Below are 26,105 nucleotides of genomic sequence, written 5' to 3'. Positions count from 1 at the left end.
AGTTGAATCTCCAGTGCCAGTCTCCAGGATCTCACGGCTGCTCCACACAGTGCCAGTCTCTGGGATCTCATGGCTGCTCCACACAGTGCCAGTCTCTGGGATCTCACGGCTGCTCCACACAGTGTCAGTCTCTGGGATCTCATGGCACACTTGCTGTTTCACACGGTGCCAGATGCTGGGATCTTTTGGCATCTTGGCTGTTCCACACAGTGTGGGCTGCTGGGATCTCTTGGCACACTGGCTGTTCCACACAGTGCCAGATGCTGGGATCTCGTGGCACACTGGCACAGAGTGTTTGAGCAGATTCCCCTTGAGCAATCACCCTTCTAGGCTGCAAGTTCAGACTTCCTGTCAAGTTAGAAAAGGACTCACCAAGCCCCATTATCACCTTTGCTGGGCAGAGACACATTCTCTGTGAATCGTTAACCAGCTCAGAGATGCTGGTGTGCTGGGAGCAGCAAGTTCTATCAGTTTGTTTTGGGGACAGAAAGAGACAGATAGATAGAATTGGTCTGGTGGTACAGGTATGAGGCTGACAGTGTAGGAGGTGTAGCCAGGGAAAATACAGGCTGAAGGCTGGGCAGGAATCATTGTCCTTCTGGAATCCAGCTTCAAACTCCCTTTCAGCTGGGGTCACACAGATAAAGAACCCAGGGGCCTTGGGCAGATCATAAAGCTTTGGGAAAGTCAGATTTCTGGACACAGTGTGCAATTCAATGGTAGAACACATGCCCATCGTGTTTAGTACCCAGAATAGAAGGTGAGGGGAGAGAGAAAAAATAAGGAGGGAGAAGGAAGAGGGAGAGGAGGAAGAGAAGAAGAAAAAGGAGGAGGAAGAGAAAGAGGAGGAGAAGAAGGAGAAGGAGGAGAAATAGTAGTAGCAGTAGTAGTAGTATTAAATAATAAATAATAATAATAGCAGTTTAAATTTTCCAAATCTTGCATGGAAAAAGTTTAAAGGAAAACAAGATTGAATTGCAGCAATGAAGTGGCAAGCCATTGGACTTAATTGGGTTCACAAAGTGGTTCTTGGTCACTATGCTCGTGTATCTGCATTAGGTGCTGGGTGTGAGGAGAAGCAACAGAGCAAACCAGAGGTTTCATAAGACACAGGCATGATCTCTGGTAAGAAATGTAAAGAATACTCATGAAGAAAATGCCTTTTTCCTCCTTAAGTGAAACTTAACAGGGAGAGAATGAGCCAGGCATAAGAAAGTGTCTAAATCGGTAATTCTCCACAACAATAACAACAAAAATAGCAATGATACATGTACTTAGCACAGATCCTCTCTTCCCCTTTCATCTAATGATTTCAAAGACTTTAGCAGACACTCCTGTGTTAATCCTCTGGTACGAAAGCTGACTCTTCTATGCTTCTTTGAAAGAAAAAAAGGGGGGGCAGGGAATTGGCATGATCACATCCACATTCCACAGGGCAGAAGGTTCTGGAGACAATGCATGTTCACTCCACACGAGAAGCATGCAGCAGAAAATGTAAGAGTCCAGTTAACTCATCCAGTAAAGCAAAGTGGAACTCAGAAAAAAAAAATCAAAACAACACCCACAAACTGCACACTACTCAGGAAGAAAGTATGCGTTTGTTCCCTGGAAATGGGAAGCTATTTTTAATGCACCTTTGAAAACTAGGGATGGGGCATTCTGCCCGCGTCCATCACTGAACTGTGGAATTAGCCTGGATTAGTGAGAGACACGCTATTGGAATAGGAAAGCTTAAAGTGAATGGGATAAATTTGGCGTGGATAGAAGAGGACAGAGAAGGAAACTTCCAGGTTCCTGGCTTGCGAGCACTGTGAAGATGGGCACACAGGAGAAGCTCTAACGGGGCTTAAATAAGTGCCCCATCCCAACCAATGTGTACTCTGGAAGTGGCCACCTCCAATGTGACTCTGTTTAGACATATGACCCTTAAGGAGATAGCTATGATAAAATGAAGTCCTGGGAGTACGAGCCTAACCTGGTAGAGATGGGAGCCTTTGGGAAAAGAGAGAGAGAAAAAGACACTAGAGATCTCTCTATACCCTTTTCAACCAGAGAAGAAGCAGCCAGACCCAACTGGCACTTTAATTTTGGACTTCGAACCTTCAGAACTATGAAAAAAATTAACTTCTGCCATTGAAGTCATCCATTCTCAAGGCAGTAAGTGTGAGTGTGTGAAGGCAGCCAAAGCAAACCGATACACTGGGAGTGATGGCTAATTCACCTATTGATGAAGGGCCCAGTACAGACTGAAAGCAAGTCGTGACTTGTAGTTGACAGGGCTAGGTACCCCGTGGAGGTAAGAGGCGAAGAAGGAGCTGACTGAAGGCTGGGAACAGAACCTGTGAGTTTCTGCTCTAGATAAATGTGCAGAAATAGCATATACATGCTACAAATAGTTTCTGTGGCTTTCACCACAAATCCATGTTTCCTTGGCCTGTGGCTCTCAAGAGTGAGTGGGGAGGCAGCAGTAGCAGCAGTCTCTGGGAGCCTGAACCCCCTTATCCCACCTGGGACTGGCTTCATCAAACTTGGGGACAATGCCCAGCATTTCCAGTTTCCACCAGTCTCCTGGGCCATTTGGAGGCAAGTCAAGAGTCAGAGTCAACTGGGACTGCCAGCCAGGTATTGTTCAAGGCTGTAGACTTTCTAGCACTATTTTCTTTGGAAACAATTGTCACAGGTGTGTGTTCAAGGCAGAGATCAACCTAGGTGTCATTCCTCATGTCCCATCCACTTTGTTTTCTGAAACAGGGTGTCTCACTGGCCAGGAATTCACAGGGTAGTATTGTCATTGTAAACAGTGGGGACTCATGTCAGGGAGATCCTGCAGAGGATGCTGGGTGATTAAACTGGGGCTAAATCCTGGAGAAGTTACACTTGGAGTTAAAGGAACAGGATGATGTTTTGGCCAGGGGAAGAGATGCATTCAGTGGTATTGAAAACCAGGGCTTAGGCAGCTTTGGCCCCAACCCTGCCTGCTTCCCTTAGATGATTGACAGGTCACATTGGTTCAGCTTCGGTCTTCTAAGGAACGGGTTTCATAATTTTCATTCGATTTTCCAGAGGATTCACAGTCCTGAGGTGGTTAGTTACCATTGCTGGAGAGGAAATTGCTTTCTGGTTTGAAAACTTATATTAGCTTTAGAAGCAATGTTTCTTGTGGTGGGGTCAGACCAGTATTAAAATTGTCTTTACAGAGTGTGGCATTGCACATCCCTGAGCCATATTCCTGACCTCTAGAGTTGACACCTAAGAGTCTGAATTTCTAAACAACTTCTCCAGGTAGATGGGAGATTCTGTTGCAAGCTCAGGCTCCAAATCTAAAAGCCAGCAACACTAGGACCGAGAGTTAGCTCAGTTGCTAGAGTGCTTGCCTTGCAAGCAATGAGAACATGAGTTCAAGTCCCAGAACCCGCATGAAAAGGACAGAAGTGGTGTATCCAACCTACTTATAGCTAATTCTAACTCTAGCAGTGGGGAGGTAGAGACTTGTGGATATCTGGGATGCCCTGGATGGCCAACCTAGCCTATACTGAGTTCCTGGCCAGGCCAGTGAGACACCCTGTTTAAAAAAAAAAAAAAAAAAGGAAAAAAAAAGGTGCATGGAACCTGAGGAATGACACCCTAGTCTGACCTCTAGCTTGAACATAGACATGCATACAAACACACACACACATACACACACACACACACACACACACAGAGAGAGAGAGAGAGAGAGAGAGAGAGAGAGAGAGAGACTCAGATGGACGGACGGACAGACAGACAGACAGAGACAGAGAGAGAGAGATACACACACACACATACACACACGGACGGATGGATGGATGGACGGACGGACGGGTGGACAGACAGACAGAGATAGAGAGAGAGAGAGGAAGAGAGAGAGATTGGTTATGAATTTAGAATAAATGATAGTCACCAAAAACGTGGTGCTAAGGTCTATAAGGCCTAAAAAGCCATTGCTATCAATCACCTAAATGCCACTAAACTGGGATTGATGCCACAGCAAGCGCATTCCTGAGCCTCACTCTGCGATCATCCCTTAAAGCTGTCTTTTGTATGTCACCATATGGCTGCGGAAGGGGCCTGGCTTGCATATTCCCTTCAATCCCTGGTAGTTCAAAAAACGGTTTTCCAAGCTGGGAGCAGAACAGCCCCCTGAGATTCTCTAAGGCACTGGGAAATAGGGTGACTAGAAGGAAGCCCAAGAAAAAGCTGTCTGTGAGCACACCAGCCCACCTAAGCTGCATTCTCTCTCTAGAGCCAGGTGGGCGTGCTTCCTTTGAACATGTCCTCTTCCAGCTGCCCTTGCTTGGCAGATGGTGCCAAAATCCGTCATCATAGCTCACAGAATCTTTTTCTCTCACAGAATCTCACTGAGCAGGCCATTTGTAAAGGAAAGAGGGTTTTTTCTTACAATTCTTAAAGCCGAGAAATCTTAGATCAAAGTACAGGTCAAAATCTGTAAGAGCCTTTTTGCCTGTAGAGATGCTACAGAGGCCTGAAGCAGCACAGGGAGTCAGGAGGCAGGACAGAGCAACTGTGCCACAGAGAGCTGCTTCCATGACAAAGCCACTCCCTCCATTACCCATTAAGCCATTAATCCCTGAGGGAATTAATCATCCATGAGAGCCTAGTTCTCTCCTAAGGTCTCACCTCTCAAGTGCCATTAACGCAGCACACCGGGGATTAAGTCTCTAGCACATAGAAGTTGAAAGACACATTCAAACCACTGCATCCACTGATGACAAGTTTTGATTTCTTAATGTTTAAATATTTAATATTTAAAATTTAAATAGTAAACTTTATGGCATTGAACTGTGGAAATATACTGGAACACAGATTTTTTTTTCCTAGAAAAATAGAAAAAGAATCAAAAGAGACTGACCAGGAGAATTGTTTAGAAAGTGTGTGTGCTCTGGAGTTGGACTAACTATCTATGTAACATAGAAACCACCTTCACGTGTACTTGTAAGACATAAAAGAGTTTTCCAAGTCCAGACCCTCAGTAAACACTCCCTAAATGTGACCCAGAAACATGAACACGAACACACACACACACACACACACACACACACACACACACACACACACCTCTACCTAGGTTAGATTTCTATGGTTTCTTCATCTTCATTTTCTCTTACAGCCAGAAAAATATCATAAACCACAGTCTTGTTTTGTGCTTTTTAGCTTCAGGAAGGAGCCATAGAGAGAAATGATAGCAAAGTGGATGCCATCAATATTAAAAGAGTCTGGTATAGTTTGGAGAAATCACCTGTGATCCTGGGATGTCTCAGTCGGAGGACAGACTATAGAAACAGTAACCTTGAAGAGTTAGCAATCTTCTACCAGTAGTAGTGCTGCCCTAACAGTGCCCTGTCTCTGGATGTGGCTTTCTGGATAGAGAGGGTAGACTACAGTATTTGTGGGTTCCCTATCCCTCCCTAAAGCCGCCCGCCCTGTGAGGCATGAAGCTCGGAAGGCCCAGCATCAAGTTAAAGAAATGGAACAAACTCATCCAGGGCTTCTTTAAATATTCAGATAAACCCATGTGCCCCTATCAGTTAAATTAAGCTTTTCTTAGAAAAAGTAAGTCAATTAGTTCAAAATGTGGGTTAGAGCTTCTGGGTATTTAAAAAGGGTTTTTTTCTTCTTCTTTTTTTTTTCTTTTTTTTTTCTTTTTTCTTTTTTAGTTCATTAGAAACACAGCCACAGGGCAGGTATATACTGACTCCTCCTCATATCCTATGAGGATCCAACAAATACCTTGATACCAGTTTCTGATATCTGGATCTTCAAATGCTGGTCCTTAAACTATCTCTGGGCTTGGACTGTATCATTAACATCAAGCCCTTTTGCTTAATATCCTGTCTTCTCTTTTGTTATTGATAGTCACCAAGAGGTGCCTAACAAGGCTGCTAAGAAAGTCTGTTTCCTTCATTTAGCAATACTTTGTGAACTCTTGTCATGAAGGCAGGTCTCTGAGTGAGACTTTATGAACTATCACTGTGGAACACACTTTGAACATGAACTGCAGAACTCATTAGTCCTCATGGCCTAGACACAAAATAAACCAAACAGAAATAAAACAAGATTTTCTTAAGAATCTGCCCTTCCAGCAGTGATTTCTTGGCCATTGTACATGAACATAGTCATGACGTGTGAAATGGTCACCTATGTGCTTTCTTTAGAGACTGTCCTACTTGGTGATGACAAAAAACAAACAAACAAACCAATATCACTATTTGGAGATAAATATTGTTTTTAATTTTTGTTGTTCACTTTGTTTTGATCTCACTAGTTCAATAAACTACTTGAATATAGCAAATAATTTCAGAAATATTTTACATACTAAAACCATTGTAAATAACTCTGTTACTCAAAAACTTTTATTACATGACATTAACAACTATTATTTCTTCTTCCACTTTAATTAGCATTGTGATAAAATGGAAACATAAGTATGTATACATGATAACAGCACTGATGGGTGCTTCAGTAGACTCTTTAAAGATACATGGCTAGGCCAGGCAGTGGTGGCACTTGCCCTGAATCCCAGCACTTGGGAGGCAGAGGCAGGTGAATTTCTAAGTTTGAGGCCAGCCTGGTCTACAGAGTGAGTTCCAGGACAGCAAGGACTACACAGAGAAACCCTGTCTTGAAACAAACAAACAAACAAAAATAAGATATATGGCTAGAAGATAAGGAAATGACACTTCCTCAGATTTGAATTCTTTATTGGCCAAGTGACATTTTATTGTCAGGATATTATAACAAAGGGAGACAGCACATGTTCAGATTCTGCAAGCACACAAATTGCTCACGGAAAACCACATTCCTCTTGTATGTTATTCATTTAAAAAGACCTAGGAAACTGGCAAACAACCCTTAGCAGGGAAGGCACAAAATCACAGTCACCTGGTAGCAATTAGAATCTAAACATTCTACTCCTGTTGATCGCTATGGAAGTTCACTGTGACCTGCCTTTCTGGAATATCATCAAAAACAAAAATATGCAATATTCCTCTTTGCCCCCAGAGATGCACACAGAAGAGCCAAGAACTTGAGTAGAAGGTTAGCAGGTTAGCCTGGGTGGGTGGGGAGCATTCCTTTGGTCTCCAATGTTTCCTTCTGAGTTCTGCTAAAACACCGATGGGGCTTTACTTCCAATAAATTAGGAAACTAGAACCACTGTGTGACAAAGGTCATACCATGACTTTGCCCATTTCTGCAATACTCAAAGCCTAGGGCCTCACCCTAGATACGTCTTGCCAAAATCCCCAAGTCACATACACAGAAACTTGAGTGGCAGGGAATCGCTTCCTTAAGAGTGAGAGTGGTGTGTGTGTGTGTGTGTGTGTGTGTGTGTGTGTGTGTGTGTGTGTATACGTGTGTGTCTGTGTTTATTCTTTATTCCTTAGTGACTGAATGTGGTAAAGAAGTTTGGTCATGGGCTATGGAACCAGTTTGCCTATCCTGGAGAGGTCTGGGTCACATATTTTGAGTTTTTAACATTTATTTTACGTGGTTCTGCAGTGTTGGGAGCCAGACTGAGGGCCTCTTGCCAGCGACACTAGTGTTCTTTCACTAGCTACACACCACAGCCTACAGCATAACCTTTTAAAATGCATTGGCCTTGGTTTACTCAAAATATGGGAAATATTGGAGCTTTAATGGCTAAGAGATAATGGTGTACCCTAGTGTGGTTCAACATGTCTGTCACTCCAGCACTTGAGAGGAGGCCAAGGCAGGAAGATCTTGAGTTTGATACCAACCTGAGCTACATCATGAGTTCTTGTCTCTAAAATCAAATCAAATCAAATCAAACAAAAAACAAAAAACAAAAATACGAGTCATAGTTAAATGTTTTCTAATGCTTCAGATGCCATGTTAAATGCTTAAAAATAGCAACTTACTTAATTTCAAAATAATCAAAAGTTGTTGACTTATGTCCCAGAACATAAAATAAAGAAAAGATTGAGACTTTTACACAAGGGGTCACTTTGGTATAAGGGAAAGTGGGATTCGAACCCAGACAACCAAAGTTCAGAAAGGAAGCTCTCAGCAGTCCTGCTCCACAGCATGCAGATAAAGTGGGCACACACAAGCATTTGTACATTTATTGAGTACTTTCTTTATGCCAGCCACCTTGCTAAAATCTTTGGGGGAAGTGAATGGGGTTACAGTCATGGACATATTCTTGTCCTTTCAGAGTTATTTCTCCTCCACTTTGTAGAGTTAGACTACAGGAGTTCAAATTTCATTTGTGTTCAAAAAATGTTACTCGAGATGATCCTTAATTGAACACAACAAAATTAATAGTGAAATTGGAAGAAAAAAAAAGACATCAGAATAACTTCAATTTGAATTCATATTTAGCCTCACAAGCACTTTATGAATCTTTAAGTAATCAAATCAAGAGAGCATGGTTTTCTCTTTTGATTTGTTTCTTTAAAGTGATTAACTAAATGCCTTTTCTGGCCTCTGCCCAAGAGCCCACAAAATCCTGTGGGTTTAGTAATGCAAATCCTCTCCAACTCACCTCTCAGAGTACCCAGACACCTCCATTTCCCAGGTCTACCTTTCAAGAGTCCACAATAACTCATAACCCCACTGGGTGGGGAGGCAGTGGTCCCTTCCTCTACTTCAGCGATAACTTTCTACAAAATGTTCCACTAGAGAAAAAAAATTGATAATGGACATATTAATCCAAAACAGTTGTTGAATTCTCTTTAACTTCCAGGGACTGGTGTTGTTTAATCATTATTATTTTTTTTTGTCCTACTTTTGAATTACAGAATGTCGTCCATGCTTTTTTACTTTTTTCAAGTTAAAAAAAAATAATCTTGATAAATATGGGACTTAACTAAACACAACCCCCGTTTGTTTATTTGTTCATTTATTTACAATAAATGGCTAGAGAGCTCGCCCTGCCCTGGCAGCATTCTGAGACACTTAAGTGTATTAGGTTAGCAGAGAAAGCAAGGCAGTCCTGTACAGAGTTCTTAACAGATGAGCCCCAGAAAACTGGTAGCATCTGAACATTTTGATGGCTTTTCAAAGAGGCTGCCTAGTGGCTTTCTTAAAAGGGTATCCTAATTTAATTTGGCAACAAAAATGTAAGAATCTGAAATACAAATCCATGGCATATAAAGCAGGTATGTGTGAGTGTAGGATTTCCTCCTCAAACAACCTAGTCTCTACTTTCTCAGATGGGGAAGCACCTAGGTGGTGCTTTCTAATGATGTTGACAGAGACAGCTCACATGGACAGAGCATCTTGTGCAAGTTGCAAACCTCTTCAGGTGGCTTATGATGAAGAATCTGACAGTTGGAGGGTGGCAGCAAAAGTTCCACATTGAACTGCATTGTTTTTGTAATAAAGAAACCACAGCACTTGCACAGTTGTGAGTGGGGAGCTGAGCACATTTCAGGAGGTGAAGTCAAGTGGAGGACTTAGAAACCAGATAGACTAAATAAGTAATATTGCATCAACAAAAAAGAGAACATTTTTAAATTTTTTTTTTCAATTTCAAACTGGGTATATGGAACCACGGGATGTTTTTAAGAGATCATTTAATGATCGTGGAACTGAACTCTTTTTGAGTTGAACTGTAATTTTATGCTATTGCTTTTTTAAAACTAAGCAATCTTTCCCAGTATCTTTTCCTCCTTTGGTGGGAGCAGTGAGGAAAGGGTGCATATTTGATATTTCTCGTGTGTTTGCTTTGTTTTGTTTCTTAACCTGAGGAAGTCCTTTTCAGTGTGTGATGAAGTATCCTTATATGATAAATTTTTGGTAGTCGGTCAGAAACTGGTGCGAGAAAAACAGCTCTGCAACAATCAACATACTTTCCAAGGTGTGTTTCTTTCGTCCCTAGTTTAAATTCGGGTCCTGCTGATTGTTCGTAAATTGTCAAGGCAGCTCCTGTTTTTCCAAGTCCGTTAAAAAGCGATTGGTGCCTGGGTGGCATTTCCCCCTCCCCAGTCTTGCTATCCCCCACCTCGATCGCCTGGCTTTTGCCAGTAGGGACTTGCCCTGGGGGGTATTTTGTCCTGGGAACACAAAACTATTTTCTTTTCTGGAAATACGTTGACGTCAACTGGAAGCTGTTTTTGGTTGCTTTGTTTCCCGGAGCGTCCAACCCAGTACACCGCCTCCGGCAAACTGCAAGCAATTGGAAGCAGCTCCCCTAGAGGGAGGGGAGCCGGTGTCTGCGTGGGAGCGAGTTGGGGGAGTATTGTACTCTCTATGCTGCAAAAGTGGGGAGACCTGGAAAGTGACTTCCTCGTGGGCTCTAGCGTGGAGCTTGATCTTCTAGGCGAAGTCCGAAAGGCAGCCTGGAGCCAGGGCGGACCCCGGGTTGGTAGCGCTTCTAGAAGTCAAGGTTACTTGTCTGAGCCCAACAGAGTTCTTAGCACTGCAGCAATTCTCCAAGGTTCCAAAACCTGGCACCATCGCGGGACGAAATGCAGGCACTCCCGGAAGTGGTGGTGGGCAACTAGCCTATACTGGCTCGTGAGCTGAGCTCTGAGACATGTGTGTCCACTTAGCTGCCCACTGCTCCAAGCTCTGGGAAGCTAGTACATTTCTTTACATATATCCAGAGCTGAGAAGGAGAACAGAACGCTGTGACAAATCTGACAGCCTCTCTAGTAGCACTTAGAGAAGAATTACCCAAGAAGTAAGGGATCCTCTTCTCCATCCTCTTCTCGGACAGCTGTAATAAGAGGGCGCACGTGTGTGCATGTGTCTTTCAGTGTGTGTGTGTGTGTGTGTGTGTGTGTGTGTGTGTGTGTGTTGTTTCCCAAAGGAGCAGGAGGGAACCTGTGAGACAAGGACTTGTTACAACTTGTTTCACACCTGGCATGGCTTCCTGACGCTCTGTGGTGTCCAGAGCTGAGGAAGCTCTTGCAGGGCGACGAAAAGTCACTCAGTTGGCCACTGGGCCCAGACTTAGCCTTTCTTTTTTCTTATTGAACATTCCTTGTAAATTACAATTTGATGGATGGTTTCTATTGTGGCACAAAATGATAAACGCACCCCCCGGGGGCGGGGAAAAGGACAGGCAAACAGGGAAAGACGAACAAATAGTTGAGGCAGGACTCCCCACAGCTGAATTGAGACATAGAGGCAAATTCCAATGACGCACGCGAGGACCCGGCGAGGCCGCCTCCAGGGAGGCATGGCCTGGCACTTGGGCACACTGCTGCAGTCTGGTTCCATCGGTTCTTCATGGCCTTGGGTCTCAGGCCTGGCTGGCAAGCCAGTGAACGTTCGCAGGAGAAAGTTAGGATGGCCACCCCGGTTACTACCACCAACAAATAGAATAGTTAAGGTCCTGGTGTCTCTAGGGCGCTATCCCCACGGCCGGGAGTGGGGTTGGTGGTGACGCGAGAAGGACGTGCCCAGAGCCAGGGCGCGCCGGGGGCGGAAGCTGCCTGGAAGTGGGACAGTACCTCCTATGGGAAAGCGGGACCCAGCGAGCTCTCTGGCTGTCTTTCCAGTTTCCGAGGTGCCCGCCCCCACGCGCCGGAGGCAGCGCAGCCCCGAGGGCGAAAGCAAGGCAGTTGGCAAACTTAAGTGAGAGCACGCTGGAGATCCTAATTGCTAGAACTGTGGCGAGAGCGGGGGCGACCCAAACCAAAGTTCACTTTTTTTTTTCACCCGCCCGCTCTCCCGCTTATCCTTTAGGGATCCGCACTGTTTTGGTGCCAACCTGGGCACTCCTCGCCCCGGAGTGTTGTGTCATTTTGCTCTAGGGCAGGGAGGACCGCGGCCCTTGTGGGTGGCAAGTGGGTCCCTGGGGTCCCGGAAAACTGCTCTTCCCACATCTCCCCTCCCACCAACCCCTCCCAGTCTTTTTTTTCTTGCACTTTCCTGGGGCTGGCTAGACCGGCGCGGACTTGCCCCAGACCTTTGGGGAGCGCCCCAGGTCTTTAATGACAGCTTAAAAGTGGCAGTTGGAAGAGTCTAAACAGATGAGGCTGACGTGGGGCGTGTTTCGCTTCTTAGCAAGAGTCGGGATGGGAGCTGGGAGCCGCGCTGCTGGCCCCAGGCCCCCGCGCCTCGCCGCCAGCAAGTAGGTGGGGGAGCCGCTGCTGCCGCCAGCCCCATCCCGCTCCCAAGCCTCGCCCGCTGCGCCCTGGCCGCGGGCGCACAGAGGGTGCAGGGCCTCCCCAGCCTCCTCCACCCAGCTCATTAACCTGCCTGCTCCGGGCGGTCCCGGACACCGGCTCCTAGCAGCAGCACCCGCGGCCGGCTCACTGCAGCAGCCTCCCGGATCCCCCGGCTGCGGGGGGCAATGAGGGGGCGGTGGAGGGGGCACTGCTCCTCCGGCATTACCTAGTGAAGCCACACCGCCCCGCCCTCCCGCCGGCCCTCCCTCGCGCCCGCCCGGGCCCGCGGGCCCGCTCCGCCAGAGGGTAAGTTGGGAATGTTTCGCCCCCACCGACAGCTCTCCCTCCCCTCCCTATTTTCCCCCCAAAGTTTTCCTAGAAGTGGGGATCAGGCTAAAGAAGGAAGACGGTCCGGCTGGCCTCCCTCTCTTACCCCCTCCTGGCCACAATTATCCCCCGCTTCCCCTCCCTAGCATCCCCTCGCCCCTCCCGAGAGGCGCTCCGGAATGACAATTGGAGCGCGGCTCCTTTAAGAGCCCGGCTTTGCCTCCCGGTAGCTGAAGGTCATTAAACACAAAAGCTCTCAACGCTGCGGTCCAATATAGCGCATGCGCCCTGCCCGAGGACTGGCAGGGAGACGGCAATATGGCGAGAATGCCTGGCAGCGGGGACTGTAACACCAGCGCGGGCGGCAGCGCCGCTGCTGCGGCCGAGAACAATGGGGAGCGGGGCGAGGGCGAGCGCGGGGCCGGGGGCCGCGGCCGCCGCTACGGCCGCCCGCATTACTGCAGCGCGGGCGAGGAGGAGGAGGAGGAGGAGGAAGAGGAGGAGGAGGACGAGATCCAGGAGGTGCAGATAACGGGGGACGAGGAGGACGGAGGTGGGGGGCTGGAGGAGGACGAGGAGGAGGAGGAGGAGGAGGAGATGGGGATGGACTGGGAAGAGCCCCTGGAGCCGGAGGACTCGGCCGGGGAGGAGCTGGAGCCGGAGCCGGTCCATATGATCCATATGGACCAGAGCGCCGCGCTGGAGCCCGAGGCGCCGCCACGACTGCTGGCGCCCCGGGCCCGCGCGGGGCCGCCCGGGGACAGCGCGGAGCTGGACCCCGACGTGCTGCAGCGCCCCGAGCGGGCCCGGCTGAGCGAGAACACCAGGCTGGCCACCCGCTACGCCGTGCGCATCTTCCGGGAGTACCTGAGCGAAAAGGCTCAGAGCCCGGACTTCGAGACCATGGACAAGGGGGCGCTGTGCCGCGTGCTGCGCTCCTTCTACGCCGAGGCCCGTTCGAAGAGCGGCCAGCTCTACAGCAAGTCCTCGCTCATCAGCATCCGCAGCTCCCTCAACCGCTACCTCAACGAGCCCCCTTACTGTCGCACGCTCGACCTCACCAAGGACCCCGAGCTGCGCAGCGCCAACCTGACGCTGGCCGCGGTCATCCGCAAGCTCGAGGAGCAGGGCGCGGGGCCCGTGGTGCAGAAGCAAGCCATCACGCGCGCCGACCTGCGCAAGCTCTACACCTCCAGCGTCTTCAGCACCAACACGCCCTTCGGGCTGCTCAACAAGGTCTGGTTCGAGACGTGCATGTACTTCTGCACGCGAGGCCGCGAGAACCAGCGCGAGCTGGAGGAGGACTCCTTCGGGCTGGCCATGGACGAGGACGGTCGCAAGTTCGTCTACTTCAAGTCGCTCGGGCCTTACCACAAGTCGCGTTCGTCGTCCTGGAGTAAGAAGCGTGCGGAGAGCAGCGATGAAGAGAACTTGCCTCGCATGTACGAGACGGGCACCGAGTTCTGTCCCTACGCCAGCTTTGTCAAGTACCTGTCTAAGCGCAATCCCCTCTGCAAGGCGTTCTTCCAGCGGCCCCGGGACCACTGCAGTGAGGGCGATGTGACATGGTACGAGAACAAAGCCATAGGCAAGAACTTGTTGGGCACCAGGATGCAGATGCTCTCCAAGGCAGCCAAGCTGTCCAAGACCTACACTAACCATTGCATCGGCGCGGTATCCATCGCCACGCTCAACAGCATCGCGGGCATTGGGACCAAGCTAGGCTCCCCGGCCCCGCAGGGCTGCTATACCGACTCTCTGAACGGGTCAGCTCGTCACCACTCCCACCATGCCCCCACCCATCCTTCCCACCACCACCGCCCCCAGCCGCCCTCGCTGGGTAACACTTATATCCTTCCCAAAGACAGCCAGGTCGGGCCCGACGTGAAGTCCGAGGCTGCGCCCAAGCGCGCACTGTACGAGTCCGTGTTCGGGTCCGGGGAAATCTGCGGCCCTTCTTCCCCCAAAAGACTTTGTATCCGTCCCTCCTCGGAACCTGTGGATGCGGTGGTGGTGGTTTCCGTGAAACACGACCCCCTGCCTCTTCTTCCAGAAGTCAATGGACACCGAAGCACCAATTCTCCCACCATAGTTTCACCTGCTATTGTTTCCCCCACCCAGGTAATCAAACTGACGTCTGTGCATGAAGTATTTGTCCGGTACCAGTTCGGGACTAACTTTGTGCTCTGGTAGATCGGGGTTGGGGGGAGGATTTTTTTTTTTTAAGTAGTTGTTACACTGCACGGGATTTGATACAGTCCCTAGAAATGAAACTCTTGATGCTTTCGGGTTTGGGGGACTTTACACCTAGCCTTTAAAAGATGCCAAGGACCCCTAGCTTCCAAGTCGCTGCAGTAAAGTAAAACTAGAAATCTCAAAGTTCTCAGAACAAAAGGTTTAAGCTTACTCTTGCATTGCCTTCCATGATGCCTGAGTTTTATAAGGCAAGGACTGCCAGAGCGCTAAATAGAAGTAGTTACCTAAAAAATTAGAATGAAGTTACATTTAAAATGCCTCATTACATATTCGTCATAACTTCTGAAGATAGAAAAAAAACACTTGTAAATTATTTTAAAAAAAAAAAGAAAGAAAACATGCCAATTCCACTTCCTGTAGATTGCTTTTTTGTTGTTAAAGAAAAGGGGCGGAGACTGCAGCAGCCTGCTGCGGAGTACCGGTTTATTCTCTTAACATGTAGCCCCGCGTAGCCTGACCTTAGGGGTGTCGTTCCCATTAGTGTTTCTTAACGTTACTCAGATTGGAAAGTGATGTCTGAGCTAGGGACGTGGTACTCAGGAGTGCAGCGAACTTGCTATCTTGGGACCAAACAAGGAAGTTGAGGGAGGGAGGCATCACCCCCAAAGTAAGTCAAGAGCCAGACAAGAGTAAAATATGGGCAAATCAGCTCACCTGTCCTGGCTTAGGTATTGTCATTAAATCTGAAAGAAATCTACTCAATCCCTCACAGTACTGACTACACAGAGAACGGGGCCTGAGTGTTAGAAACTTTCCCTTGTTCCTCTGTCCGAGGAACCAGTTAACTAGCACTGGCAAGGTTATCTTGCTGTCTTGGATGCTTCTCCAGAAGGCAGCCGAAGGAGATCTCTTGTGCTCCATTTCTGCAAGCAGGAAGTTTGTTACTGTCTTGACCTCCCCTAGAAATTCTGCCCCAAGTCTGGAGCTAGAATATGCAGGCCCATCACTACCTCTGTGCTTTTTCTCCAAAGTGGAAATTCCAGTTCTGGACAAGCTGACAGCTTACCAGCTAATGGCATGCCTCAAGGCTGCCAGGAAGGGCTGGGAATGACAGTCTAAGCAACACTGGCCTCTAAACCAGTGTAGGCTGTATCCCGTGCTTCTCTCTGGGTTTCATTCTGTCAGGGGTAGTTTAAAAGTGTTTTAAGGGCGGAGGAGGCAAGTTGGGGGTTTGCTTTTTTCTTTGAAAGCAAAACAGAAATGTTCACGTTCCCTAATAAATACCCTCAAAGTGCCCTGGGTGAGAGTGGCACCTGATTAAGAGTTTTAAAGCTTAAGAATGTACACTATGTGTGTGTATGTGTGTGTGTGTATACTATATACACTATATATAGTCAATATGTATATATGTACACTATATATATATACAGTCAGTGCTAGACATTGATGTCATATAGATGTGTAGCCGAAGGGTCTGGAACAGTTATTTTCCTCCTTCTTTCCTGGCTTTTGTTTTCCATGAGTGTACGCCCCCTTCCCTGGGGTTCTCTTACTCCTGTGGGCTAAATCGTCCTATTCAACTTCATACTGACACTTTTATTATTCTCAAGTCATTGTCCGGTAACTCTGGGAGTTAAATATAGATCTAAGTATGTTTGCTTATATGATTACTAACCGTGGCTGCCCAACAAGGTCTTAGCCCTAAGGCTCTTTTAGTTAAAACTCTGAAGAACAGGGGTTCTATTTGCACTTGTAGGGGGGAGGGATTCCTGTAGATCAAGTCCAGGGCTCTGCATGTCAGGCCGGGCTATACCATTGCCCTGCGTCCCCAGCCCTGTGTGCATGTATTTAATAGTGACATTTGCAGTTAGAAGAGAGTAGAAAACATTTCTTTTTAAAGAAACTAGCAGTAAGATATTGAGGAGAACTTTAAGCTGCTGGGTTCGTCAGCGCCCATGGAAGGGGAGTCAGCATGAAACAGATGCCTTAGGGAGAAAGACAACACTCAACTTTTACCTTTGGCATGTATTAAAACCCCTGCCTTGGTGGATTAATGACTGGTGAGGTTGGTGGTCGACTGAGATGTCAGGCATCTGTTCTTCTCACTCTTCTCGGTCCCCTGGAGATGCCTGGTGGACTATGAGCTCCGGCCATGTTTTTCTTAGTTATAAACATGGCCCCTTAACCTTAGTATTGGCCACTGGTGGTCATGCTGGTGCAGGCTTCCTAAGGCAGAGCTCAGGCGCTGGTGCTGAAACCTCCTTTACCACCTTTACCTCCTGGGAGTTCCCCAGGAGAGCAAGAGTCTGCTAATGGAGATAAAGTCACAGAATAATCCCTTCTTATCCTCAGGAGACACATTCCCAAGACCACCACTCACACATCGCATTGAACCACGGATAGATGTATTCTGTCCCCTCTCCCCACCCTCCACCCCCGACATACACACCTGTCATAAAGTTTGATTTACATTATCAGGCACAATAAGAGATGGACAGTAGCATCTTTTGATAAAAATAGAACAAGTGCAATATCCTACAAGAAAACTTACCGAATGTTTATGAGTTATTTATTTCTGGAATTTTCCATTTAATACTTTAGACCATAGTCGACCTTGGAAAGGAGAACTATGAGTAAAGGATGAATAATCTCCTTTTTTTTTTTAAAGAACTCCTGAGGGTGTTAAATGTCTTCACCTATGGTAACGGTAGAAAGTGAATACATTCAAGAATAAATAGGAGTATGGTATTTATGATTTTTTCCTCTAGTGTATCTGCCTTTGGGAGGGGTGATAGTAGTGCTAACTGACCAACTCTAATTATTTTTAGTGGTGTTAACAGTCAAAAGTACTTTCTGTTCCTTTCCCCCTACTGAAGTGTCATGATTGTCCAAGTTTTGGTAGCCATTTCGTGTTCTATTGTATTTTGTCGTTTGTTTATGTATTTGCTTCGGTTCTGAGAACTGAACCTAGTACTTGCATATGGCAAAGACTTGCTTGCTATGCTCCGTTTTAAAAGTCTGACACCATCAAGCATGGTGGTACACCCTGTGAGCCTATCACTGGAAAGGTTGAAGCAGCAGGGTCTTGTATTTGAGGCTAGCCTGGACTCTATAGTGCAATCCTACCTCAAAAATAAATTTTAAAAAGTATTAAATAGGCCTACTACTATATCCTATATCTTCATAACTATTCTCTTTGCGTGAAAATACAGCATTTCACCCACTTAAGTAGATGGTAAAAGTTTGTAGTTTGTTTGTTGTCCTGGGATTGAGAAATTGAGTCTCCAGGATGCTCAGTGGGCTCTAAAGCCAGCTGAATCTTAGCCCTGGAATCGAATTCTTTGTCACTCAAAGGTATTAGTAAACTTACGTCCTAGTCGCCGTAGCTTTTTGTTGATGTTTTGACTGATGATTTTTTCCTTCAGTGAGGAATAAAACTGAGCAAGTTAGTTCACTATAAAACATACTTGAGGCTGAAGATGTAGCTCAGAGATATAGCTTATACTACGTATGCAGAGAGCTTGCAGGCACCCCCCCCAGCCCACCCCCACACACCCATCAATTTCAGGAGTACTTGCAGACTTGTGACCAAGGTGTCTGGTTACACTCACTTGGCCCTAGCCCAGATCCATTCTGGAAGAACTTCTAATGAATTCTGTAAGTAGAAAGTCTAGCAGCAGGGATGGCGCAGGTAGAGTCAGTCCCCTCTTCCTGTGAGACCTAGCTCACTGTGGTGTTCTTGAGTTGATCCTTACAGTAGACAAGCTAGACAAGGGAGCAGCCACCCACCTAGCAGACACGCACAGCCCTTTAGTTTACCTTCTGGAAGAAGCCAGAAGCAACATCACTGTTGCTTTTAGGGGGATGCAGTGGTGTTAGAGAAGGTTGTGCTGTGTAGCCCAAACTAGCCTAGAATTGCAGGTCCTGCAGCCTTTGCCTCCTGGTGCTGGGATTCTAGGTGTGCCCTACAATGCCTGGGCCCAGGAGGCCATGCTCACATCCACATGCCTTAGTGCTGAAGAAACTGCTGTGTGCTACGGATATATTTGATGGAAGGAAGCGTGCATTTAATGTAGTACTGAAATCATCTCTGAGCTTGTATTATGGTCTGTGAGGAAGAGGAGGCAGAGAGATGCCTCTGTGTAAAGGTGAGAATGTGTGCAGGTGTGAAAGGCTCCAGAGGGAGCAAGGCTTCTTTGGTTACTTGCTACATACTCGTTACTAGTTACATACTTGGCCACACGAAGTCTAACTTCCTTGTTAAAGACGGGTGCTTTCCTGTTGTCTTAGTTTTGGTTTGTGGCTACATTCCTTTTCCTACAGTAAGATGTTTGCTCGTTTAGGGAAACTTCTGCGTGTCTTGTGTGTATGTATGTGCTTGAATTAGTTCTCATTTAGGAAGTACTAACTGCGTGCTGACTAATTCAGCCTCGTGCCAGGAATTAATAAATTGATCAATTTTCTACTTGGCAAGTAATCTCATTGGCAAGATTTTAGCCTCATTTCCTGTTAAAATCAGATCAAAATAAGAAAGTTAAAAGCTGGATTTTGGGAGTGGGGTAGGGAGGAGCTACAAGGGCCTCATGTAGCTCAGGCTAGCCTTCTACCCCTAAGCCTCTTATTTTCTGTCTCTTGAGTGCTATGGTTACAGGTATTAATTAGCCATTACTCCTGGCTGATTCAGTCAATGGTTTGCAGCTGTTGTCAGAGGAGAGCGAGCTGTGTTTATAGTTTTCCTTATGGAGTCTTACGTGTTACTATTACTATCAGTACTAGGGGATATTAATATTAATATTATTATTATTATTATTATTATTATTATTATTACTATTATTATTATTTAGTTTTCATTACTTTTGGTGAAATAGGGTGTCACTGTGTTACATAAATAGGGTCACACTGTGTCCATTTTCCTGTCTCAGCCATTTAGGCAGCTAGAATTCAGGGCCACACCACCACCCCCAGGATTTATTATTTCAGATTTATATAAATCAATACCAAAGCCTAGTTCACTGTTCATTAAAGCACATAGATAAAGCAGGAAATGAAGAGGAAAAGAAAAAGAAAAAGACACTCCTATGTAAAACAGGAGTGTCCAACCATGGAGCTCCTCTGAGTCCAGTCCTCATCCACAAAGCTCATGGTTAACCATCCCAGTCCCCAAATCTCAGAACATTTTAAGTAAGTTTATGCTGGATTGCATTCATAGCTATCCTGGGCCACAGGATATCTAGGATAGCCCTGATGTAAAATTCAAAAGACACCCTAAAGACACCCACTTGTTATTAAAAAAAAAGTAGATTCTGAACAGAGAGAATTCCCCCTACCCCCACTCCCATCCCTTTTGGTTTTCTGAGACAGGCCTCATGGAGCCCAGGCTGATCTTGAACTCAATGTTTGGCCAAGGGTAAACTTGAACTGCTGATCCTCGTGTGTTGGAATTACACCACTGTTCCAGGTTTGTGTGGCGCTAGGGATGGGAGCCCCCTCCAGCTCTGAAGTTCTTGGTTCTATCTTTTGGTGCCATTTCAAAAGCACCGATGTGAGAGTTGCTGGGTAATTGTCCACACTACAGGTTCTAGGAACAAGCGTGTGAGCTAGCGCGCTGGCTCTGAGCCAGACTTCTTCCTAGAAGCTGCATGGCCTCTCTCCATTCATGGCTCACTGGTGAGGTAATGGTTAAAAGACTCCTTTGGAGTATGTGCGACATAAGGAATGGTGTAATTGAACGTATTGTTCCAGAAGGAATATAGAAAATTGATCTTGATAAATTAAAGTGAAAAACAAACAAACAAACAAAAAAACAAGCAAAGCTACAGTTTTAGAATTTGAAACTTTGAAGGAACCCACCATTTGTGTGTGTGTGTGTGTGTGTGTGTGTGTGTCAGGGTGTGTGTCAGGGTGTGTGTGACTATGTGTGTCAGTTTCTGTCAGTGTTTGTGTGTATGTGTCAGGGTATGTCAGTATGTGTGTGTGTGTGTCTATGTGTGAGTGGTTGTGAATGTGTGTGATAGTGTCTGTTTTGTGTATGTCAGGATGTTTGTGTATGTCTGTGTCGGTGTGTGAATCGTGTCTGTGTTTGTGTGTATGTGACAGGATGTGAGTGTATGTGAATGTGTGTCTGTGTGTCGGTGTCTATGTATGCATGTGTATGCTTGTGTGCATGTTTATGAGTATGTGTGTGTGCATATGTGTGAGTATATGTGTGTATATACATGTGTGTATGTATGTGTGTATATTTGTGTGTGAGTGTGTGTGTGTCTAGGACTTTGTCTTCCTTGTTTGAAGTCAGGTCTCTCACTGAAGGTGGAGTCATTGATTTGTCTAGCTGGTCGGCTAGTGACACGCAGGGACCCTCTTGTGCTGATGCAGACACCCCTGTCCCTGGCCTGGCTTTTCCCTGGCTCTGTACTCAGATCTGTATGCTCATGGCAAACACTTGCGTGAGCAATCCCCAAAGCCTGACATGGCCCAGTTTTATGTTCTATGATGCTGAATTCAGCTCAGCCATAATTAAGTGTCTTGCTGTGTGCTACAAAGAGGAACAGGGTCTAGACCCTCCCCTGTGTGCAGATTGGCAGGGGCTAGGGAATCAAGGCAGTTCTCTGTGTCATCACACAGTGGAAACAGGTGAACTCTTCCTCCCTGGCCTCTTGAACTTGTTTGGGTTTTCATGCTTATAGCTCTCTCTTAGCGTCCTCTTTCCCACTTTCCAGAGGGGAAATTCCAGAGGCTGCATGGTGTGGAATGGTTTCTGTGTGGTCTATAAACCGATGAGCAATAAAGCCTTGTGAGATGCCCTGCTACAGCATAGGCTGTGACTGAGGCTGAACATGGATGGACCTAAGGCTGGAGCTGCTCATGCCCATGTCTGTAGACTGGGTAAGAAAGCTTGCTACAGTGAGCTACAGGAGGCCAGACTCCTTGCGAGTCTCTTAAAGTCTTCTTAAAGTAGTTCTGGTCCCTCTAATCTGCACTTTGTCAAGCTGCCTTTTCAATCTGAGAGAGATTCATTTGTATTTAACAGTGAATTAAGTGACATTTTTGTCTTACATCATGGCTTAGATAAGCCTTTCTGTTTTAATTATAAAAGTAGGAACTGTTGTACAGCGCTCTGAAGCCAGAGGATGGGAGCCTTGATTAACCCCATGAACTGCTTGCTTAAAGGCGTCCTTCTGTGCTTGTTCAGGGCTTTCCATGGGGTTAGTCCCCGGAAATCTTTTCTGGAGACCCTCTACATTCTGAGCTGTGTAATTTGAGCTCCTGCCATTTAGAAGGAAGTGACATTGGTTGTTTTTTAAATTCCCCACCCCCTCCCCCAACAGCTCCCCTCAAAGAGCCCCCCCCCAACCTCCCAGGCACTGGCAGAGTGAGGACAGTATCAGTCTCCAATGGTGAACACTCTAGAGACACCCCAAGAACTGAGAGCACTGCAGTGTTCTTAAAAGAAAAAGTGGTGCAGGCTAAAATTCCTCCTCCCTTGGCCCCTACTCCCCCCCTCCCGCAGAGACGGTGCTGTTGGTAAAATTTGCAGCACAAACCTTGTCTGGGAGCATCCCTCATCCCCACCCAGCACCAAGGCTTTCCCATGGCTGGCAGTGAACCCTGGAAGACCTGTTTTGATTGGGTCTGAGAGGAAGGGGCAAGAATGTGCCACAGGAAGGGGCTGACAGATTTAAGATAGCATGCAGGGGCAGGCCCCCAGGGAGAGGAGAGGGGCTGGGCAAAGGATGTAGGGGCCTGACCAGGGTGTCACTTCCGTCATGGGGCATTCAGTTACCAAATTAAGATGTCAGGGCATTGAGAAGCTTGTAACTGTCGGTTTCTAGTTTTACTTCATGCCTGAAGTCAAAGTTAATGCAGTTAGCTCAGTGTCTTCCATTTGGTTCTTTCTGGACACAAGGGAAGAGAGCGACTATTGGTAACACAGTTCCCTTTGGAGCAGTCCACTCTGTACCCAGGTAGGAGGCTATACTAAGAAGAATACAATATATTTATATATTAACTTATTAAATATAATAAACATTTAAAATCTTGTATTATGTTAAAATCTTGTTATTACATGTAGATTTGTCCACCTTATTCTTTTATAAAAATGACCATAATCTTTACACACATAGACACAAATAAACTTAATTGTGTGTGGTGTGCTTGTGTGTGCGTGCATGTATTGTGTCTGTGGGTGGGGGTGTGTGGGTGTGTGGGTGTGCTTGTGACAGGGTTTCACTATGTATAATTGCAAGCTGGCCTGAAATTCCTTACTGTGTAGGCTGAAGTAGCCTCAAACTTGTGTCTATCCTCCTGCCTCAGCTTCCTGAGTGCATCACCATACCCAGCCTTGCATTTTGATATTTTAAAAGAACAATCTTTCATTGTGTTATAGTCTGTGAGGTATTTGCTCAGGACAAGCTTCTTGAATATGCCTTTGCTTGTTCCTGTTTTGGACATGTGGTTTTAAGGGCTGTCATGTAGGCATGTGAACTATTTCCATGTTCCCAGCTGTCACAGGTCATAGAGTAGATTAGCCAACCAGATCGAGGCAGGAGGGAGAGCGGAAGTGCTGGGTTCTTGTTTCATTGGGCTGTGGGCTGCAGAGACTTTTGCTGCCCTGTCCTGGTATGCGGGCGGCTCATGACCCCTCACTGAGCAGTGAGTAATGACCAGGGCTCACTGGAGGCTTTCAAGGGCTCCATCAACCTGGACGTGTACATCATTCAGGTGCTTATAGGAAATGCAGTATATTGGTCAAGCTTTGGGGGTAGGGCTGACAAAAATGCCTGAGAAAATCAGGGGAGAAGGACTTACTGTGGCCCATGGTGTCAGTCCATGGTCTCCATAGTATGCAGAGCACCTTGGTGAGGTGCATGTCATGGAGACTAGCTGCTTACCTCACAGCAGCTGGGAAACAAGAGAAAACAGATAGGAAGGAGCTGGATAAGGCCATTTTCCAAGTGACTTACAAGCTCAGCCCTACCTCCTAAAGTCCCAGCACCTCTCAAAACTGTGCTAGCATCTGGAGAGAAAGCCTTTAACTGATGAACATGGTAGGGATGGGACAGTCTCTCACCTGAGTCTCACAGTTACTTTAGAGTCAAGGCTAGTAGATGTTGACTAACTTACTTGATAACTGTCAGGAAACAAAGCTGGGATTTGAACTCATGGATTTAAATACATGATCTATTGTTGCCATATTTCTTATCAACTTTTCAAATAAAATAGTCTGAAAGTAAAGACCTTGGAGCATCAAATCATACCCCACCCTTAGGGGCTTTCACTGGCAGTTTGTTTTTAGCACAACACTGAAAAATAACCATCTACAAATGTAGGGAATACAAACATTGTTTCCTGTGCTTGGTACTCTTTCAAAGCCCTGTGGGAACCTCAGCTTTTGCTGGATCTGGGGACTGGAATAAACTCTAGAGAAACCAAATCATGGAGTAGGACCAGCCAGTCCCCAGAGTTGGACTCCTAAATCAGTTCTGCCGCCAACTCTCCGGGGTCACCTCCCTCCTTAGGCAAGTGGGATGCCCATTAGTGTTAAATTAGTTACTGTTTGATAAGTTCTTAATTAGGTTAGGGATGTGGCTCAGTGGGTAGAATGCTTGCTTAGCCATACATGAAGCCCTGGGTTCAATTGCAAATGCAAAATCAACCAGGTGTTGATGGCACATGCTTTACAAACCCAGTGGTTGGGAGATGGAGGTAAGAAGATCAGGGTTCAAGGTCATCCTCAGCTACATAATGAGTTCAAGGCCAGTCCGGAGTACATGAGATATTGCTTCAAAAACAGAATGAAACACCAGAAAGGGGGGTGGGGAAGGAAGAAAGATTGATTCTCAAGACAGCCATTCTAGAAGTAGTTACTGTCATTTTGTAAGCAAAAATATTGCATGTAGGGAAAAATACAATTTTTGAGTCAAGCCCTGTGTCAGTCTTTAGTGTTCCAGGGGCTGGGCAGGGGCCTCTGCAATTTCTTCTGTGTGGACTGAGGAACACTGGAGATCACTGGCCTCCTGATAGGTGATGAATTTTGCTGCGTATGTGGGCTCTGGGCCTCTCTGGCCTCTGCTCTCACAGTTCCCTCACGGAGCCCATCTGTGAGCAGGCCTGCTCTCCAGACTCCTCAGGAGGAATTCACTCTGAAACTCCTGGGGTCACTCTGCTGGCCTTCCCTATTTCTCTTTACGGGAACTCTGGGCTTCTTCAGGCTGAAGGGAGTCAGAGAACCCACAGATGGAAGTTACTGCTGCCCAAACTCCAATGATTCAACAACAGGGGCTTAGACAAAACCAACAGCTTTTTTTTTTTTTAATCCACCTTATTATTGTGTGGATACTTAAATAATAATTTCTAAGAGGACATACTTGTCTGTTTTTTGCAAGTATGGTTGTATTTCCCTGGTGGGAGTTACAAAACTAATATTATTCACATCCATCCATAGTTTCTTTTTTGTTTTGTTTTGTTTTGTTTTTTGTTTTTCGAGACAAGGATTCTCTGTGTAGCCCTGGCTGTCCTGGAACTCACTCTGTAGTCCAAGCTGGCCTTGAACTCAGAAATCCGCCTGTCTCTGCCTCCCAAGTGCTGAGATTAAAGGCATGCGCCATCGACACCTGGCCCTTTTTTTTTTTTTAAAGATTTATTTATTTATTATATGTAAGTACATTGTAGCTGTCTTCAGACATCCCAGAAGAGGACATCAGATCTCATTACGGGTGGTTGTGAGCCACCATGTGGTTGCTGGGATTTGAACTCAGGACCTTGGGAAGAGCAGTCAATGCTCTTACCCACTGAGCCATCTCTCTAGCCCCAATCAACAGCTTTTATAAGAGATAAAATTTTATCTGGTATGGCTTGGAGGTCAGTGGATGATCATATTGAGAGTCTTTAAAAATTGTGTGTGTGTGTCTGTGTGCATGTGTGTGTGTGTCAGAGGATAACTTAAAGGAATCTGTTCTTTCCTTCTACCCTGTGGGTTTGGAGGACAGAACTCTCATTGCTAGTCTTGTTAACGAATGCTTTTACCCACTAAGTTGTCGTAGCAGCCCCGTACTGCTGTTCTTAAAACAAAAATTATTCTAGCAATCATTTTTATAAGGCTTCTCATTTCAGTGCTCCAGAATAGAGTTTCTATAGGTCTAGATTTCAGGTTAGATTGTTTGCATTTCTCAAATGCATAAATGGACAACAGTTTTCTCATTGAAAATTAGAATTTAAGCCAAATTCTGCATTGGACGAAATAGTAATGAATACAAGCTGCATTGGATGTGGAGGTGTGCCAGCGATATTATGAATAGACTCCACAACCAGGGGGATAGACTCCATGATCAATGGGATAGACTCCATGACCAGGGGGATAGACTCCATGATCAATGGGATAGACTCCATGATCAATGGGATAGACTCCATGATCAATGGGATAGACTCCATGATCAGGGGGATAGACTCCATGACCAGGGGGAT

General features: G+C 46.3%; 1 protein-coding gene across 5 annotated transcripts in view; it reads left to right on the top strand.

Annotated features, from left to right (window-relative positions):
* Kctd1 (potassium channel tetramerization domain containing 1) overlaps positions 1-26,105 on the top strand; it is a 201,495-nt gene that overhangs the window by 85,889 nt on the left and 89,501 nt on the right. The window contains exon 1 of one of the 5 annotated variants that reach the window (XM_031365038.1): positions 6,972-7,077. The exons of 1 other annotated variant lie outside the window; for it this stretch is intronic. Coding sequence is in view for 1 of the 4 variants with exons in the window: in XM_031365035.1 (XP_031220895.1) it covers positions 12,768-14,570 (1,803 nt within the window). In the remaining 3 variants the exon portion in view is untranslated. Of the gene's footprint in view, positions 1-6,971; positions 7,086-11,898; positions 12,429-12,690; positions 14,571-26,105 lie in introns of those variants that run through there. 3 more of the 5 variants (XM_031365039.1, XM_031365037.1, XM_031365035.1) reach the window with 3 other exon arrangements.

This window comes from Mastomys coucha, unplaced genomic scaffold (assembly GCF_008632895.1).
Source record: "Mastomys coucha isolate ucsf_1 unplaced genomic scaffold, UCSF_Mcou_1 pScaffold13, whole genome shotgun sequence".
NCBI lineage: Eukaryota > Metazoa > Chordata > Mammalia > Rodentia > Muridae > Mastomys > Mastomys coucha.
The sequence above is the reverse complement of the archived record's forward strand: the minus strand, read 5'-3'. Positions and strand labels throughout refer to the sequence as shown.